The 17,477-nt window shown below is 40.0% G+C and overlaps 2 protein-coding genes across 5 annotated transcripts; both read right to left on the bottom strand.

The window, feature by feature from the left end:
• Nucleotides 1-202: 202 nt before the first annotated feature.
• LOC105696266 (60S ribosomal protein L23) lies at nt 203-1,849 on the bottom strand. Its single transcript, XM_012418620.2, has 4 exons — nt 1,683-1,849; nt 1,390-1,473; nt 827-955; nt 203-454 (listed from the first exon to the last, which is right to left on the bottom strand). Exons 1-4 carry the CDS (start codon nt 1,693-1,695, stop codon nt 258-260), a joined length of 423 nt encoding a protein of 140 aa, XP_012274043.1. The 5' UTR covers nt 1,696-1,849; the 3' UTR covers nt 203-257.
• A 1,330-nt stretch (nt 1,850-3,179) lies between these two features.
• Nucleotides 3,180-15,717, bottom strand: LOC105696329 (zinc transporter foi). Of its 4 annotated transcripts, none has more exons than XM_012418726.2 (11): nt 15,528-15,717; nt 12,113-12,802; nt 8,490-8,557; nt 8,168-8,408; nt 7,828-7,997; nt 7,468-7,665; nt 7,234-7,363; nt 6,851-7,117; nt 6,563-6,739; nt 6,195-6,382; nt 3,180-6,113 (listed from the first exon to the last, which is right to left on the bottom strand). In XM_012418726.2, the coding sequence occupies exons 1-11, from the start codon at nt 15,574-15,576 to the stop codon at nt 5,967-5,969; spliced, it is 2,325 nt and encodes a 774-aa protein (XP_012274149.1). In that variant the 5' UTR covers nt 15,577-15,717; the 3' UTR covers nt 3,180-5,966. The 4 variants fall into 4 exon arrangements, with proteins under 4 accessions (XP_012274149.1, XP_012274150.1, XP_012274152.1 ...); XM_012418727.2 differs by lacking the exon at nt 15,528-15,717 and adding an exon at nt 14,454-15,049; XM_012418729.2 differs by lacking the exon at nt 15,528-15,717 and adding an exon at nt 13,918-14,136.
• Nucleotides 15,718-17,477: the final 1,760 nt, after the last annotated feature.

Raw genomic sequence — 17,477 nt, 5'->3', positions numbered from 1 at the left:
ATTCATTCAGTGTACTATAAGTAAACTGTTCACATGAACCTTCAAAGACAATGTTAGAGCTTGGCTTTAGATTGGTATGTAGAAAGAAGTAGTTGCAATATTCAATTTGTTTAGTTAACATAACAGTTTCAGAGAATGTTGCATGAAGAACAGCGATTAAACAAGTTAAAAAAACGTACAAAAGAAAACAAATTCCAAACTATTTGGAGATAGAAACCCAGATTTTCTTTATTAAAGACAATAAACTTATATAGGTTTTACGCAATGCTGCTTGCATTTGATGCAATCCTTGGCCATAAATCTGCACATTCTTTTGCAACAGGACCTGTTATTGCTGAACCTTTCATTTCACCTTTATTATTGACAATTACGCCAGCATTGTCTTCAAAATATATAAAGACACCGTCCTTCCTTCGAAATGGCTTGCGCTGGCGTATAATGACTGCTGGCATCACTGTTAACATAAATTATTTATTTTAAATTCTTCGGGAATATTAATGAAAATGAATTACAGTGAAAGTTAATGTAAATGTACAAAAACTATAATATTAATGTCAATACGGTCAGTTGTTTCACAATTAGAAATTCAAGGATAACCAATGAAATGGTGATGAAGATTCCATTTAAACGACAGGAGAAACGAGATGTTACTTTTACTGGGTAGGATGAGGTTAATTGCCATCAAATATCAACTATATCAGTGCATAGGCAGAGAAATTAAATGCTTCTTCCTGCAGTGGCAATAAATCGCATTAACCTTCGAGTTAAAAACGTCCTTCCCTTTGTACAACAGTATCACATATACCAAGTGTCACGAACATCTTACCCTTTTTTCTAAGTTCAGGCTTTCCCTTCTTAACGGTGGCAACAATCATATCACCTGATCCAGCAGCTGGTAAGCGATTTAGTCGCCCCTTGATTCCTTGCACCGCAATTACATACAGATTTTTGGCCCCTGTGCAGAAAAATTTATGAAAATTATCCTCAGATAAAAAAATCCAGTGCCAGTAACTAAAACTGATTAAATGCTCAGTTTCAAGTTTAATACTATTTTCTCTGCCCTTTTGAAATTAAACAGGCACAAATTAATAAACAATACTGAATCATGTTCATTTTAAAATAGTGGCAATCGCACAACTCTCAACTATTGAGGCACGCCATTCTATTACGGAGTATGGGAAACGCGGTCAATACAGTTTGTGCAAACCTATGAATCAATCGACATCAAAACCAAAAAACCATAAACCGCATAGTAATAAACGACACTGAAAGACGTTCTACTTGAAAAAAGCTCAATGTCACGGAATGTTTTCTACTAAAGCATATGCTGATTTCGTGAATCTTTGAGGTTAGGCCCAGAGAAATAGGAGATCAATCAGGTGTACTCACCGGTATTATCGGCGCAATTGATGACAGCTCCGACCGGCAAACCCAGAGATATCCTAAATTTGGCTCCCGCCGAACCACCACGTCCTTAAATACCAAAAATTGGGATTAAATATCCATAAAACAAACCATCGTGCGTGGCAGTTTATCATAACTTTCGCCGTCTTTTTTAACAGAATTTTTCATTCCATCGTCGAGCGTATACATTTCGCTTCCGATTGTTTCCACGAACTTTCATGGGGGGCGATTATTCTTACAATTAATACGGATTAGATTCACATTCCCAATGGGCTTACCTCGCTTCGACATATTGGGGTGTTTGAAAAAGAAACTCTTCAACAATCACGGCGCACCTTGTAAGCGCAGATCTGTCTAATAACGTTTTCAGCGGGGCTCCGCTGAGCCGCACTGGTGTAAAATAGCATCACTAAACGTGTTCGACTGGTCCATCGGCATTTAGATATGGACCGCTGACTCTATGGCGAAAAAACGTGGACGGTAAAAGAGAGAGAAAAATGATGTGGGTGGGCAGCGTTTCTCTTTCTAGCCAAAGCTGATTGATCACGAATATCCTGCTCATCTCTGCGAATATCTAAATGTCTATGGACCGGTCAGTGCAGTAAGAGGTATAAGAGTCGCCACGGCCCCTACTTCGTAACCATTGCACGGTGCTGCCCTCTCGGTAGCTGAAACGGTACGTCGGTAAACGTAGAGTTCAGTCAGGTGTGGTAGAACTAGAGTTCTAAATCCAGTAAGTTACGTCAGAAACGAAGAGAAATTCCCGGTAACTTATCGGTAATTTCTCCAAAGCCTATTTTATCGAGAAATTATGAGAATTTGAATTTTTCAACAGAGCGGACGAGAGGTTTCGATTAGCTATAGAGAAACATCGTAGAGGGGAAATTCCGTTGTACGTTCTCCGTAGCCAATCAAAACCTCCCATTCGCTTCTTCGCAGAATGAAATATCAGTTCCTTTGAAACAAATCGCATGGAATTTTCCGTGAAGTTGTACATACGTGAATATTTTTAGCCGGAGGTAAATACGACCCTATAATCAATATTTTCTAATAGTAATTATTACTCTTTAGCTTGAACTTTGAAGTTGATTGAAAAAAAAAAAAAAGTTATTTAAACGAAGAAACCTAAAGTATAAATAACAAAATTAACGTTCTCTTAAATTCTCAATGTTCCCGGTAACTTACGGTATGTTTCACAGTTACCTTCTCCAATTTAATGTTACCGAGAATTTTCGAACTCTAGGTAGAACTAGCATAGAGCCGAGAAACACTTACCCACTGACATTTACAAATGGAAAGTCGTCACACACTAGATAAAATCATCCTCTGAAATATCAACTAGCGCTGTAATTCAACGATAATTTAAAAATTACGCCATAATTAGAATTACTAACTGAGAAATATTATTTATAACGTTTTTTCAGAACCTCATAGCTTGCTTGTCCGTTTGACGCCAATAAATCAACACCTTTGTGGTGTCAGGATAGCAGTAAAAAATCAATTTCACCCTTGTTTTATGATGAGTTAAATGTTTCTTTATTATTCCGGCGCTGTTGTTAAAGAAAAATCAAACATTCTCCGAAAGATCTAATTATCAAATTATGTCTCTTGTTGATCCTTATCTTTCAAGGTTTTTAGTTGGCAACTTAGAGATTGCAGAAGTGTTGCTTTCACGCGTGTGCAAATCTACGTATAGCTTTGAAAAGTTGCACAAGTATTTTGTCATTATGTGAATCGCAAGAGATCTTGAGGATGTTAAGAAATGTACAAAATTCTTTTGGGAAACGTTCTCTTGTCCTCGCGTGTGTACAATTAATGTCATTACGAATAGTCTCTTTAAAATGCACGCTCACTTCCTAGAAACCACGGATCGTTCTCGAGAAAAGGAAACCGAATGAAACAATTAGCGTTTAAATTGTACAAGTACAAAATTCTCTGAACGAAAATACACGATCACTCGCCTTGCAACAATACTTCGGTTAAACTATTTGTACAATAAACGTCATTCCCTGAGGGAATATCTTAATAAAAGCAACGAATCGTCTCGTGTCTGAGCACGTACAAAATTCCTCCGGCGAAAATGTATATTTACAGTGTAATAAAAATATAAAGCATGGCTGATGGAAATTATGGACCTCGTTATAAAAGTATCATCGAGACGGGAAAATTCTGAATAAATACGATTATTTTCTGTTAGCCCATAGGAAATTCTCTAAAAGAAAAAAAATATATATATACATATATTCTGTCTACATCATCTGTTCTAATGTCGCCAAAATGCACGTTCCTTTGATGGAAACTGTAGAATGTCCTCGGAAAGAGGAAACTACATAAAATAATTATTTAATTCGAGTTAAGAAAAAAGAAAAAAATACGCAGGGTATCGGTGAACAACATCGATCCTAGTAAGCACAATTTCCGAAAGAAAAATCAGAGTCAAGAAGTGATCGATCTAGCTTCGCTCGATGATTGTGAATGTTTTAAACAAGTTCTCTAAATGAAAGCGTTGTTCCGAATCGACGAATAGAAGCCACTTCGGAGACAGTTACATGTGCGGAAAAGTGCAAAATTCCTCGTGGCAAGCACAAATGACATCCTTCTCTCAAGGATGATAAATTCTTAATTGTTAAGTGAACGAGATTATTTTAAACGAAACGTAGAAGAAATGGTCGATCAATTTAAATGTTAATCTCGCAGGCCTTCAAGCGAAACGAATTTGACAAGCCACACGGTACTCTTTGATACAAGATTAACCAACTAAACATCGGTATGAACGTTTCGAGGAGTCTTCCGGTTTATACATCAGCAATGCATAATAAAAACGAAAACAATTCATAGCCTTAGACTTCAACTAGTGAACGATCAAGGTCAATAATCACAGTCTCATCGGCCATCCTGGCCACGAGGTCGCCAACCAATCGATGACCAATGTGACCAATTCGGATCCACATCGATAAACCAATTTCAAATATCGCGTTTATAAATAATGTACCGAGAGCCGAAATCAACTTGGACGAATTTTATTAGAAAAGCTGACGTAGACTTTTCTCGCGACAGAATATCTGAAATATTATATTCGACTCGCCGAACGGGCCAAGATGGTCTCTCGACTGTCCCTGTGGCTCGCTTCCCAAAACACTTTTCCTATTTCTTCGAGGACTACCGAACTAATGGAAGCGTTCGTTCAATGCATTAGATCGCCACCCTTAGCGGTACGCGATAAGCGACGAAATTCCTCAAACTCCTGAGACTGATTCGAAAAAGAGTCCTGCTTTAGCGAGGGACGCGACGAGTCCTTTACACCTAGATTTCGCCATTTCGGTGGGAATTGTATACTCGCTTCTAGATCGGTTCTTCCCTTTATGTTTCGTCAATGATTTGTCTCAATTCCGGTACAATTTGAAACACCGTTCATCACTCGGCCTAAACAGTCAAGTTCCTCCGTATTATAATTAAATGTCCTCACTGTTCTTGCCTTCCCTGTATCTTCATTTTATTTGACTCCGACACCGAACCATAAGTTATCCTATAGGGCATCGACACAGATAGTGTAAACTTATCTTACTTAAACATCGAACACTTTTATTGTAGCTCAAATACTTCTCGGAAGGATGCACAAGGATATCGAAACGAGGTCCAATAATATTTTGTTTGCTAAGAAAGATGTTGGTATTTCTTGATCGTTCAAGCATTCCCAAAATGATTAAACTTTGTAAGAAATCCTTCGGAGGATTTATAATTATTTCCAAAGCAGCATTGACTCTCGTTCGATACCCCAGTGCTCTCTTCGACGTGAGAATATTACCTCCAGGACGTATCCATCAAGGATTCAACCTGGAGATCCGGAGCATCCGATTCGCCTAATAATGAATTTTTAAAATTCATGCTTTTCAAATTTCTCCGACAGAGGCCCATGCAGCTATCGGAGAAACGCAGAATACCAATAGTCTCCGTAAACTCGTATGACTTCTTCGGGGCTTAGAATTCGTTGTCGAAGACAGCTATCGTACGCCAATCGGTTTCGCCGTATCCCGATGCTCTTCGACCAAGAATTTGATACTTCCGGAACAATTCCATCCTCGTAGTTTGATGTAATTGTAAATGAGTTCTTAACTCCAGAACAGTTAAAACTCACACCAAACGAATCGTAGAACCTACGAGCTAGCTTAAGTTTAAGAAGTCGACTTATTCGTTATTCAGATAACGAAACCGCATCTTCACGGGATGCACTTTGTCGCCGCGGTAGGTGTGGAAAAGAATCCAATAGTTGAGGGAGCCAGAAAACTGCCAATAGGCTTTGGATCCCACCAGAGTGCCTCGATCGGTGTCCAAGTGCTTCGTTCGGTGCAGTGCTAACACTCTTCTACGGTTAGAGAAGTTATTTGCTATGCAGAAACTAGTTTCAGAAGCTGCTCAAAAGAGAGGTATCCTTAGATCGAAATCGGCAGCTTTTCGTCACCAAAAAGGACACCGACGGCTCTCGCAGTTCTAAGTAGATTTTAACTGGATCGATCCACTTCTGCACTGAACCTCTGCTTCTAGGCTGGCTTCCTTTCGTAAGCCTAATCGCTGAATATGTGCTTGAGGTCATGCTCGTAGAGGGCTATGATTAGCATTATCCCCAGACCGGTGACCAATCCCAGAGCTTGCAGTACAAAGTGCCACTGCGAACCACCCTCCGGTGAGTGGTTCGACGCCAATTCTGGAATCTGAAAGTAAGAAGCGCAAAATTAACCAAAGCCGAATATTAAGATTACGTACATAATAAGATGACTCGTTCGACGCCGTACCATATCTACGAGAGCTATGTATATGAACATGCCAGCAGCAGCTGCAAACATCCAGCTGCTCGCCGAAGGAGCAGTACCAATTAAGACACCAAACACCATACCGAAGAAGCAAAGCACCGAAGACAGTAAATTGTAGAACACGGCTTGCTTCGCAGTCATGCCTGCCTTCAATAGAACTGCGAAATCACCTGTTCGTAAAGAAAACGAAAAAACATTACTTATTCGGTAAAGTACAAGCATAATTCGGAAATCATTTCCCGGTTAAGTACGATGTCTGGGAGACACTAAAGTGGGGGAAGCGAAATTAAAATACAGTTACAATTGTATAAGAGTCTGGGTTTGTCGGGTACATAAAAGTATATGTTTACCTAATTCATGGGGCAATTCGTGACAAAAGACGGCAATGGCAGTCGAAAAGCCACCGGCTATGTTCGCTGAAAAAGCAGCACCAATAGCCATTCCATCTGTGAAGTTGTGGAGACCATCCCCCATCACTACCATCCAAGCTACACTGGACATCGAGTCTGGCGCGGAATGTACATGACCTACGCAATACAAAATCGTTATCAAAGAACTACATCCGTATCGTATCTCTATCTCTACTTATAAATAGTTATATTATTTCTGTATCTTCGGTAGACAGGGTGGAGCTTTACCATGCGAGTGAGTATGACCATGATGCTTATTTTCGTGCTCCCGTATGATCACGGTGTAACTATCCATCTCGTTAAGAGGTATATCAGCACCATCCGGACTTTTCTTGGTATGGCTTACTGGCTCATCAGACTTCCAGTCTTCGCTTCCCTTCCTTTCGTGATTATTCTTCACGATGTTAGACACCGAGTTGCAATTCGAAGTCAGCGGTTTCTCTTCTTCGATCGATGGAGGCTGCTGGTGATGGTAATGTTGACAATTGTGATTATCTAAAAATTGGAGAATGTTATTAAAATGTGTAGTGAAAATCAATCCCTTCTTACTCTTCAACACGGGTGCGAACACGAGTTGCTTCGACATAGGTAATTTCCTTCATTTTAATTACCTTGTGCATCGGTTGTAATTTCACCATAACAATAAGGATACGATGAATATTTGTGCTTGCACAACTTCTCACCAACTGTGTTACTATTCGGCCCCTCCGGTTCTCTCATTACTCTTACACGTGGCGGTAACTAGAAGTACGTTGAATTGATCAGGCGACTTTTTTTCACCATAATCCTATGCACTTAGTTTTCATGCAGTATTACGATGATACATAGTATGTGCATGGGCTTACTTTGCTACGTCTCTGATGCTGTTTCCTCCATTCCGCTATCATAGTTAAAGCCTTTTCGGTAAAGAAGAACATAACGAGTCCCATCATTGCCACAAGACCTTTCCACATATTTAGATTATGATCCTCTTCTTCCTCTTCTTCCGCATCCATGAAGCCATCTTCATGACCATGGCGTTCAGAAGATGGTGACATCATTGCCTAAACCCACAAATTGTAACAAAGCTGATTAATTGATTTAAAAAATAATGTATATATACAATGAATACACAGTGCATACATTGTAAAATTAAAGAAAGCTAATCTACATTTGTTATAAACATCTAGTTTTCCATTAAATAGAAGTTACAAAGTACAACTTACATGGGGTAACAAATGTATAAACGCATCACCACAAAGGGTACCGATGGCAAGTGCGACTAGAAACTGCAATAGTTGATTATAGTAGCTTTTGCCCATCACCGGTATCACTGCTACACCAAGGAGACCACAGAGACTAATAATTAAAATGCTTATTGTCGAGTAGACCCATACTGCAAATAAAATAAGCATCTTAGAACAACGGTCATCAACCACGAAAGAAATAAAGCGAGAACTTGTATTTCTAGTTGTTTCTTAGTCGTTTAAAAGCACTATAAGTATCCACTAGTGGAGCATAACAAATAAGACAAAAAGCTTAGTCAAATAGTCCATGACTATCCACCTTGAAACATGTTCCGTGACATTTCTTCTGGAGCGTAGCCACGTATCATGGCAGGCTGGTAACTCTCAGGAACAAGTACGCAGCCAGCCCTGTCAGAACTGGGTTCTTCGGCTAACTGATAAATCAAGGCTGGACAGACTCGTTCGAATAGCCATTCAGGTAATATTGTACTATTGTTCACCGTTGAGATGGACGACGGGTCCTCCAACACTGAACCCAACAGCTCTCTACTGCTTAGACACTGGAATTAAAATCAGAACGTTAAAGTCCCATCGATGCCTTGTCAATGTGACAGACATTTGGTAGAAATCTTTTGGTATACCCTTTGCTTTGACTTCGTTGTATCTACATTGCGTAGGTCGTTGCTGCTCCGCGATTCGACAATTCCACCTGCATAGACGAAAGACTTGCTTTACGATTAGGAATTCCAAGCATTTAACTGGGCAATACGCTGCAAGAAAAGAGAGACTCTGGTCTCTCCGATGAGATGCGTTTTTGACTGTCAATCAATGTAGTGAAAGTCTGATCGATGAGAAAGAGGGCAATGTAAAAAAGAATAAGGAAAACAGAGGATCGAATAGTCGAGGTTATGTAACCAAAGGAAAAACTACATCATACAGTAGGTGTTGACAATGTCTGAAAGGGTCAATATAATCAGAAAGTTTAAGTCACGGACTTTCAAAGTGATGAAACAATGGAATTCCCCATGGAATAAGTACTGCTCTCAGAAATTATTAATTCACATAATGATAAAACGGTTGTGTACTACTATTGTACTTTATAAGATAAATTTAATATTTCAACCATCCTTTGCTATTCTGTAACTATCCAATTAGAAATTAGCACTCGCGCTTCATGTTGTTTCATACTAATTGCTTTTATGATGTTTCAATTACAAAGCTAAGATTAAGAGCTGACATGGCTGAACGCATTGTTAAATAAATTGAAAGTATTAATCGTCCTGCAACCAAGTGGAATTATGAAAATATTTACACATGCGTGTTTGTTTACTGCAAGGTCTCCTAAGAAGAATACCTGAGCACTTTGATGGTTATCAGAAAGAGAAAATAACTCGAGCTAATGGATCGTATGATTTATGTCACGGATAGAGATATCTTCCTTGATCTTCTTTTATTATATAAGTATAATTTTATGCATATTTAACTATGCTTGAATATCATTTCCCGCAATGGGTTGGGACCTTTATAAAAATTTAATTAAAGAAGAATTCTTAAAAATGTAATAAGTCACAGAATTTTAAAAACAAATGAAAGTATCACCTTTTCACTATAACATGAACAATTATTTTTACCTTTTCTTCATAATGTTGAAACATGATTTTGTCAATATATGAGAGTTAGTCAAATCGCGAGAACCAGATACGACTACGACGTAAAGTATAATCGCTTCGAAGCTCATCAAAGAGGGATAATGACTCAAAAGCTAGTTTAATTTAGATCGTAGACAGATTAAGTATCAATACGCGAATCATCTCACATAGCTCAACTATTAATCACGATAGTGCCAATAATTGATCCATCGATGGAGCCCTAAGGTCACGTCATCACTGATATGTTGCCAGAGAAATTCCGATCATCGTCCGAGGCTGATAAAAGTACTGCTACGTGCATCAGTGATCAATGGAATCACTCCGTTAGATCTAGTTTCCTTTCAAATGGTAACACAATGACTTGAAATTTTCTCATTAAACTCAAGACTCTTCTTTAGCCACCGAACCATTTTCTTACACCTTGAAGAAGTAAATAAATTTTAAACACTCCATTGGAAAAGGCATTTCAAATATTTTCTATGTGCTCAAAGCTACTTCACAAAAAGTAATCATGACTAGTTTTCATCTAACTTTATCCTTCCACGTAGTTCAATAATGATGTTCTCAGCGCACACTTTTTTATCGTACAATTAACACTGACATGCATCTATTCCCTCACACTCTTACATTCGTTCAATTAATTTCAATTACATGGCCATCACACGCGTAGGAAGTAAAACTTCCAGGTTAAAGAGAATTAATAGATGTTATTAAATATTCTTAATTATCATTTCCCAAAACGCCCTTACGCGTTTGACACTACTTATTTTGGGCATAATTATCTTTATTTTTATTTGTATTATTTTTATTTCACTTTAATTATTAATAACTACCTGAGAGAATAACAGAAACGTTTATGCAAACTTCATTAATTAAAAACACAAAAACGAATGTAAATAGTAATTAACTATAAAAGAGTATTTCACTTTCCAAAACGGAACCTTTTAACACATTCCAACTTACACGAGTACGGTACTATAAGATGTTTTACTTCAAAAGTGCATTTACGGACACTCGACCCACTCAGTATTGAAGTCACAAGACGATTGATTCGCGAAACGGGCGCAGATATTTTCTATCGATAATCGAACATTCTTTTTCCCATTTCGTATATCTGGTAATAGGCTTCGAAGATTGCAGTAGCCAGTGGACTTTTCGAAACATTTTCAGATACCGATATCTACTGTTTTGTCGGACAACAGATAAGAGGTGTAAATAGACAAGATTAATAGTGAAAACCCTGGGCTTTTATCACTTTTTCGATTTCCCTTTAAGTTCTTGAATTCAAGCTCAACCAATGAATCGTTGAAGTGGGTCGACAAATATAGTTGTCAATCATTGGTCACGAGTGCAAAACATTACACGTGTAATTATTAATTCCACAACGTCCTGCAATGCAATTTCATTATTGTCAGTTAAGACGATATGAAAGAGTTATGATATATATATATATATAAATTTTATTTTGATAGATGAAATGTCACGAGCATCATGTTCTTTCTTAGGGCCATTATAATTACGTGCTGAAGTTCCAAATGATTTGGTGCACCCAGGTTGGAGTAAAGTTTTATAAATATTTTGACATTTTGATATATAGAATGACCCTTTCATATCACCTTAAAGACCGTCGAAACAAGACACTTTTAAACACGCGGGTCATCAGCGTGAACTATCTTACATTTTATACCTACTCGAGATGAGACACGAGAATTTGACACGTCAATGGTGATAATAAATATCTTAGCATACCAGTTTCTAGTGAACGTTATACCGAGCTACGTTATCTGCAACATAGTCTAAGGTTACCATAAGATTATTTAATCGACATGCAGTCGTCTAAAAGCGAGAGTATTAAGTTTTCCTCGCAGATGACCAAAGGTATTAAGATTTGCTTGAGCGCGACGTCGCGTAATAATAACCACGGTTTCGTTTCCTCAATTAGTCCCCTTCCGTAATTATGAACAATTTTACAATTTTCACAAGATAACGGCAACCTTGAAACATCGAAGAAAGAAAGATAATGGCATGTCCAATGGGCAATTTTGTACTATATGAAAGTTTAAAATATTAAGAGATAAAGTAGTTTCGAACCAATTATTTGAATGATTAATAGACAGAGTGACTTTAGGTCCAATGGATTAAGCAATTGTGCTTGACAGTATTTAATCAATTTTCGTGTATCTCGGATCCGACTAGTACTTCTTCGATCTCATCAGGACATCTAAAAATATTTGACAGCGGCACGTGGCTCCCACGAAATTAATAAGGGATTCGAGGGGTCAATTGCTCACAGGTTCAAATGCTCCTGGTTAAGTTCCATTAAGCGGGTTTTTGATCTCAATCGACGACATTGTTATCATTAAATCAAGCTAATGATTACTCAGACTGTGCCAACAATGTTGCGCACGTTCCAATGGTTATTGTAGGTTACTGGGATGCAACCGCGTATAATTAAAAATTAATTGAAAACAGCATTCCATAGAGAAGCCTTTAGATTTCACTTTGATCGCACGTCTTTTCACAGCTAATCGATAAAGTTAATTGCAAACTATAAAGAACCCGTAATGGTTTAGATCATGAACAAACTATAGCTATTAGAAATTATTTCGATTTACCCATTCGATTTCCAGACTGTTGATCCGTCCTGATTTGGCTCTCCCTGTCGTCGAATGCATTCGACAGCCTGAACAGTCCAAGTCTTCGAAGGAGCTTCTCGAAACCCTTAAGGGTCATGCTATTTCCATCTCCATAGGCCTCGAAAACCTTCCTGATGAAGTACCGCCGATCGATCTCCGCGTCTCTTCTCGTCCTCCCTCTAGCTTTCCCCACATTGTACTCCCACCTCTGAGAGTTTGATCTCTCGTTAAACACCTCAGGTTGTCCGAGCCTCTCCATAATCTCTCGGTATCTTTCACTGTCCTCGTCATGACCTTCCACTGCTGCGAGACGCTCTGAAAGGTCTGCATCATAGTATGGCAAAGGCTCCAACTCAATGTGTCTTTCTTCCCTTCGTAGATGCCGTCTTTCACGGCGAGCTGCATTCTGCCCTAGGAAGTCCTGCTTCTCCGCAGCAATGTTTGAGCTCACCGAACGAGCCACCCTTGCTTCAACTGGAGACTGCGAATCACTCAGACCCAGGGAAGAGCTCCACAGATTTGCAACGGAGTTTGCACTCTGAATCTTGGCTGAACCGAAGGACGGCCATAGCGACGAGAAGATATTGTGCGCTGAGCAGGGGTTATGCGCCGCACACAGAACGCACACCATGCACACCGTCATAAAGTGGTGCGACATACCGAAAAATCCTGAAACAAGTTGTAATTGTCATTGAAATTTCAAACAATGTATGTTTAAATGTCTTAGTCATATTAAGCCACCAAGTGGAATCAAGTGTAATCCCGAGTTTTAATCACTTTGCACTTTAATGGCAAACGAGAAAAAGTGTATATGGAGATTAAAAGCTTAAGGACTTTCTTGATCCACAAAATCAGATTTATTATTTATTATTCTTGAACCACATGGATAGTATTCCTTCAGTAAACAAGATGTTCTCCAGTATAATTTATTAATCATTTTATGTCAGAGAAGCGAGATACACAAGTGAGAATTGTTGAACAAAAGGAAATAGACAAGTGATGTTAATCCCTGTTAAGTCTTAACGTTATTAATGTCAATTAATCTGGAGATATGAAACAAGACTTTAAACAACCGTGACCTCTCAACAAGTGGTTCTCAAAATTGAATTAATATTGCATGTATTTACCATCTAGGTGAATCAGACCGTCGATAACCAAGAAGATAAATGCAGAAACGTTGACGAGTTAAGAGTATATGGATGATAAGCACCAGTAGTACTTAAACAACATAGAGTTGTCTTGTCGCGTATAATCAAAGAAATATAAATGCCCGTCATATCATGCATCGATACATTGTGCATATGCAGGTAAAGTAACGGGCATTAACAGCCTGTTGTCGTCAATGGATAGCTTGCCGGTTAAGATTAAACTGATACTGATTACAAAAAGCACATAAATGAAGGTAAAGTGAATACACGACAATCATTACCCCTAATCGGGTTTAAGCATTTTAACATTCGTTACTCCAAAGTATCATAACATAACATAAAAAAAGTCAAAGAAATTGATGAATTAAATCTTCCTCAAATAACCTCAACAACCACTCGATAAAAATCCACAAATATCACTGAACGCGATAAAACTGGATACAAAAGAAGGAAAACTGCGTTGCCATTGAACTTTTTACAGATAATTGAACATTCGCTATCGGAGGTTGGCTCAAAGTTTGGAGTAACTGAAAAAAGCGTCAACAAACAATGGATACATGTCACTCAGGGAAAACGTTACATTTACGCACTCCAGGAAGATGTAAACACGTAAACAAACCAGTGGAATTTCATTACCTCAAAACATTGCGATCTACTTTACACGTGCACACGCGTACGGAAACGTTTACGTAAACGCATCCTTGCTAGAAAAGGTATTCCACTGATATCCGATTTAACAATCAGACGCAAACTCTTTTCTTTTTTTTTTTTCATTAAAGTGCATCCAGTTGGGATGACAGTAACGAGAGGAACCGCTTTGAAGATCCTGATCCATGATGGAAACCGTTAGTCCCAGGACTAAGCCATCGAAAGCAACGCAAAGATTGAAGGCTAAAAGGCAGCTTCCTTCGACCGATTCCCTTTCCGACGTATAACCTCAACGATACATGATAAAAGCCTACGGAATGTCCAAAAATAGCATTCACCGAGATAAAACTGGAAGCAGGGAGGTCGCGCTGCCTGAAAAAGGGTAAACGCGGAGGTCCGTTACCGAATCCGCCTCACGGCCGCCGATCGCGTGTCAGGAATCGGCGGGAACTTAAAATTAACAGAGAGGAGCGTCGCCAAGTGGCGAGGCTATGTCACTTGGCGGCAACGGTGCGTCTACTTACCCTAGCGAGACGCAGCCACGTAAACAAACTCGACGACTCTCATAACCTAAAAGCACCGCGATCTACCTCGGGACCCATGTATGCGCGCGTACACGTACGCGGGCTCTCGGTTGCATGCGCGTCCTCGCGATTTGGCCGATCGAATCGGTAGAATAACCTCACACACACTTCAAAGCTGCGTACACGGTCACTCCGAAGCGATCGGCCAATGCGACGCGCCTAGCCACGCGCTCGACCAATCAGAGCCCGGGAAGCGACCAGTCGGAGCGGCAGCCAATCAGCGTCGAGGCTTTCGTCGAAGGGTTCCAAATCGACGTTTCCTGATTGGCCGGGAGAGCGCGAGGTGAAAATAGACGGTCGGACAGTGCAGCGTGCTCGGAAATCGGTATTTTTAGCTGTCACTCGAGAGGGGTTAGGTTTCGCCGAAAGGTACGGCCACTGCTCGAGCATCTGCCGGCGTATATTACTGAACGAGCGACCGGGCACCGCGTGGTCGCGGTTTCGAGACGAATCTGAGTTTGAATCCCGATGGGAGGCGGTTAAATAGCCCGAGCGAGGGCGGCCGCAACACCTACGACCCCACTCGGCCGGCTGCAGGGAACCCGGCCACGCGCGCGCGAACTGACCGATGCTACGGAATTCTCCCGCGCATGCGTATAAGACTCGCCTCGAAACGCATGCGCGCACCTTCAGTAACGTATATACACAGGGTGCAGCGTGTTCCTTTTAAATGAAATGTCCAGGAATCCCAAAGAAAACGAGCATATTTATCCATTCCAACTGCAACGCTTTTTTTATGCCATAGAGCATTCGGTTTCTCAACAAATATCTAGCAATATGAGCGCGGAGGAGGTTAGGTTGTCCTATTAAAAATCACTGACAATGGAAACAAGGGAAGATTTGAAAGGTGAATTAACTTTTTTAACCACGACTATTAAGGGGGAGACAGTCCTACTTTTAGAGTCCTTAAGGAAATGTTTTCCTAACACTTTCATATTCACACGTGGGAGCCTGAAAATTTAACACGGGACTGCAGACGCTCCTTCGCGGCAAGATGGCGCCGGCAATAATTACCTCTGTCACCAATAGCCGTTCGCGAAGCTTTAGACTCGGCTTGAGTCATGCGTTGCGTAGGGAGAAAGGACGCCCACTCTCCCACGGGACTTCCGCGACGCGTCCGAAGCGCGACGCGGCGATCGAACGGACTACTTTGTGAAGCGAAAGAGGCGCCGCGCCACTGGCGAGGTTTGCACGATCTACGAACGAACTGACTCGGCCTACGAACGAACCTGACTTCGCTTGCAGCGCGGAGTATATATACGAGATAGAGGAAGCGCGGGAGTGGGGAGCACGCTACCTCGCGCGCACTCGACCCGGAGCGCTGTGATTGGCTCGCCGGGACACGCCCCTCCGCAGCGGACCAATGGCAGCCACGCGCGTCCGCCATGTTGCGCTAGCGGGTGCCTGGGAATTTCAACGAGTGAAGAGGGGATTCGGAAGAAAAGAGATGGAAAATCGTGACCGTGAACGTAATCATGGCCACGGTGGCGATCACGAGCGTGCGCGTCGCGACAGCTCTTTTTACGATCCTTTTCATGGGCGGCGGACATTTTTTCAGTAATAACACGGAATGGACAGCTATGGATGACGAGCGTACCGCATGTGATTTTCTAGGTGGTCGAGCGAGGACGTAGTCTGTACAACAACGATGACATTAGTTAAGGTTATGCTTAATGCTTTCCGTGATTCGATCTTTACGGGGTAATGCCTTCTTTTGGCAAATGAGGCAATATATTTAAATCGTGCGCTAAGCCGCCTTCAATGTATTCGTTCTTTGCCTGATTTGGGATGCACAATAAACTATCCGAAATCTGATGCAATTTGTTACTACGTAGCCAGTGAACGAAAATTAGTTTTTGATGAACCAGGAAATTTGCGTCCCATTAAGATTTCCTTTTTCTGACGTCACGTTCGTTTCACTCTCGTTTCCATTTTTAATGCACACGCGTGTGTATTAAAAATTAATTTATGCGCCTGAAAAATATGTTAAGTTCCTCGCCAACGTCCGTACGGTGATATAAAAATCAACCTTCCCGGTTCTTAACTCATTCTTGTCGCCTGTAGTTTCCACATTTACGTTGTTTTTATATTTAAATAGGTTTTACGCGATGCAAATTGCTAATTTCATAACGCGTTTTCACTAGCGCCTCTATTGGCGGAAGTTTAAAATTGACTCGAGTGGAATGACCACATCTTGATTTTTCTACATTGAAAAACTCACCTGAGATTTCTTAATTCATAGGTTGTAACAAGTCATTGTACGTAAAATATTACGAAAAAGCCTGCAACTTTTTTCCTTCCAATAGAGGTTTCGGTAAAATTTCTAATTTCGCGCATAAGAGTTAAAGATACCCACTACCTTATTTCTTACACACTTCAACCTTTTCTCAACAACAGTAGATAAGATAGAAGGTAGTGTCATTTCCTCCTAATTAACGTACATTTCTTTAAATAAGATAGATCAACATAATAATTGACTCTTTACACCATTTAAACCATGCAAATTCTATTTAACAATGGTTCATACAATCTTCAGCATGGTTTCTAATGATTAAAGTAAGTACAGCTGCTGATTATGGTCATAAAGCTAATCGCTCCTTATGAATATTAATTACACTTCATGTCGTGCTTTGCTCTTTCACGTAAGCACGATGAATGTATGGTCAGGAATCAACTTCACAAATCTAGACCACTAGCATAAAGATACTTTGTACTACTTTTAATAAGGCAATCAATATACTGACGTGCAGTATACAATAGTTCAAGCGTTCACTTGGTTATTTAACTAGAAAATAAAGAATCAATAAAAATTCAATCTGTGTAAAGTAAATACTGTTCATATGAACCTTCAAAAACAATGTAGGAGCTTGGCTTTAGATTAACATGTAGGAGCAATTGCATTATTCAATCTGTTTAGTTAACATAACAGTTTCAGAGAATGTTGCATGAAGAACAGCGATTAAA

The sequence above is a fragment of the Orussus abietinus genome, unplaced genomic scaffold, assembly GCF_000612105.2.
Source record: "Orussus abietinus isolate OABI.00-Male unplaced genomic scaffold, Oabi_2.0 scaffold37, whole genome shotgun sequence".
Lineage (NCBI taxonomy): Eukaryota > Metazoa > Arthropoda > Insecta > Hymenoptera > Orussidae > Orussus > Orussus abietinus.
The sequence above is the reverse complement of the archived record's forward strand: the minus strand, read 5'-3'. Positions and strand labels throughout refer to the sequence as shown.

Bases quoted from the DNA above. Each gene is read 5' to 3' on its own strand.
- LOC105696266 (XM_012418620.2), bottom strand. The intron at 956-1,389 runs GTGAGTACACCT...TTTTCTGCACAG, and splicing joins CAATTGCGCCGATAATACCG to GGGCCAAAAATCTGTATGTA. The intron at 455-826 runs GTAAGATGTTCG...TTATGTTAACAG, and splicing joins GCCTGAACTTAGAAAAAAGG to TGATGCCAGCAGTCATTATA.
- LOC105696329 (XM_012418726.2), bottom strand. From the start codon at position 15,576: ATGACTCAAGCCGAGTCTAAAGCTTCGCGAACGGCTATTGGTGACAGA. The intron at 8,558-12,112 runs GTAAATCGAAAT...TCGTCTATGCAG, and splicing joins ACAGTCTGGAAATCGAATGG to GTGGAATTGTCGAATCGCGG. The intron at 7,364-7,467 runs GTAAGCCCATGC...ACGTACTTCTAG, and splicing joins AGCATCAGAGACGTAGCAAA to TTACCGCCACGTGTAAGAGT.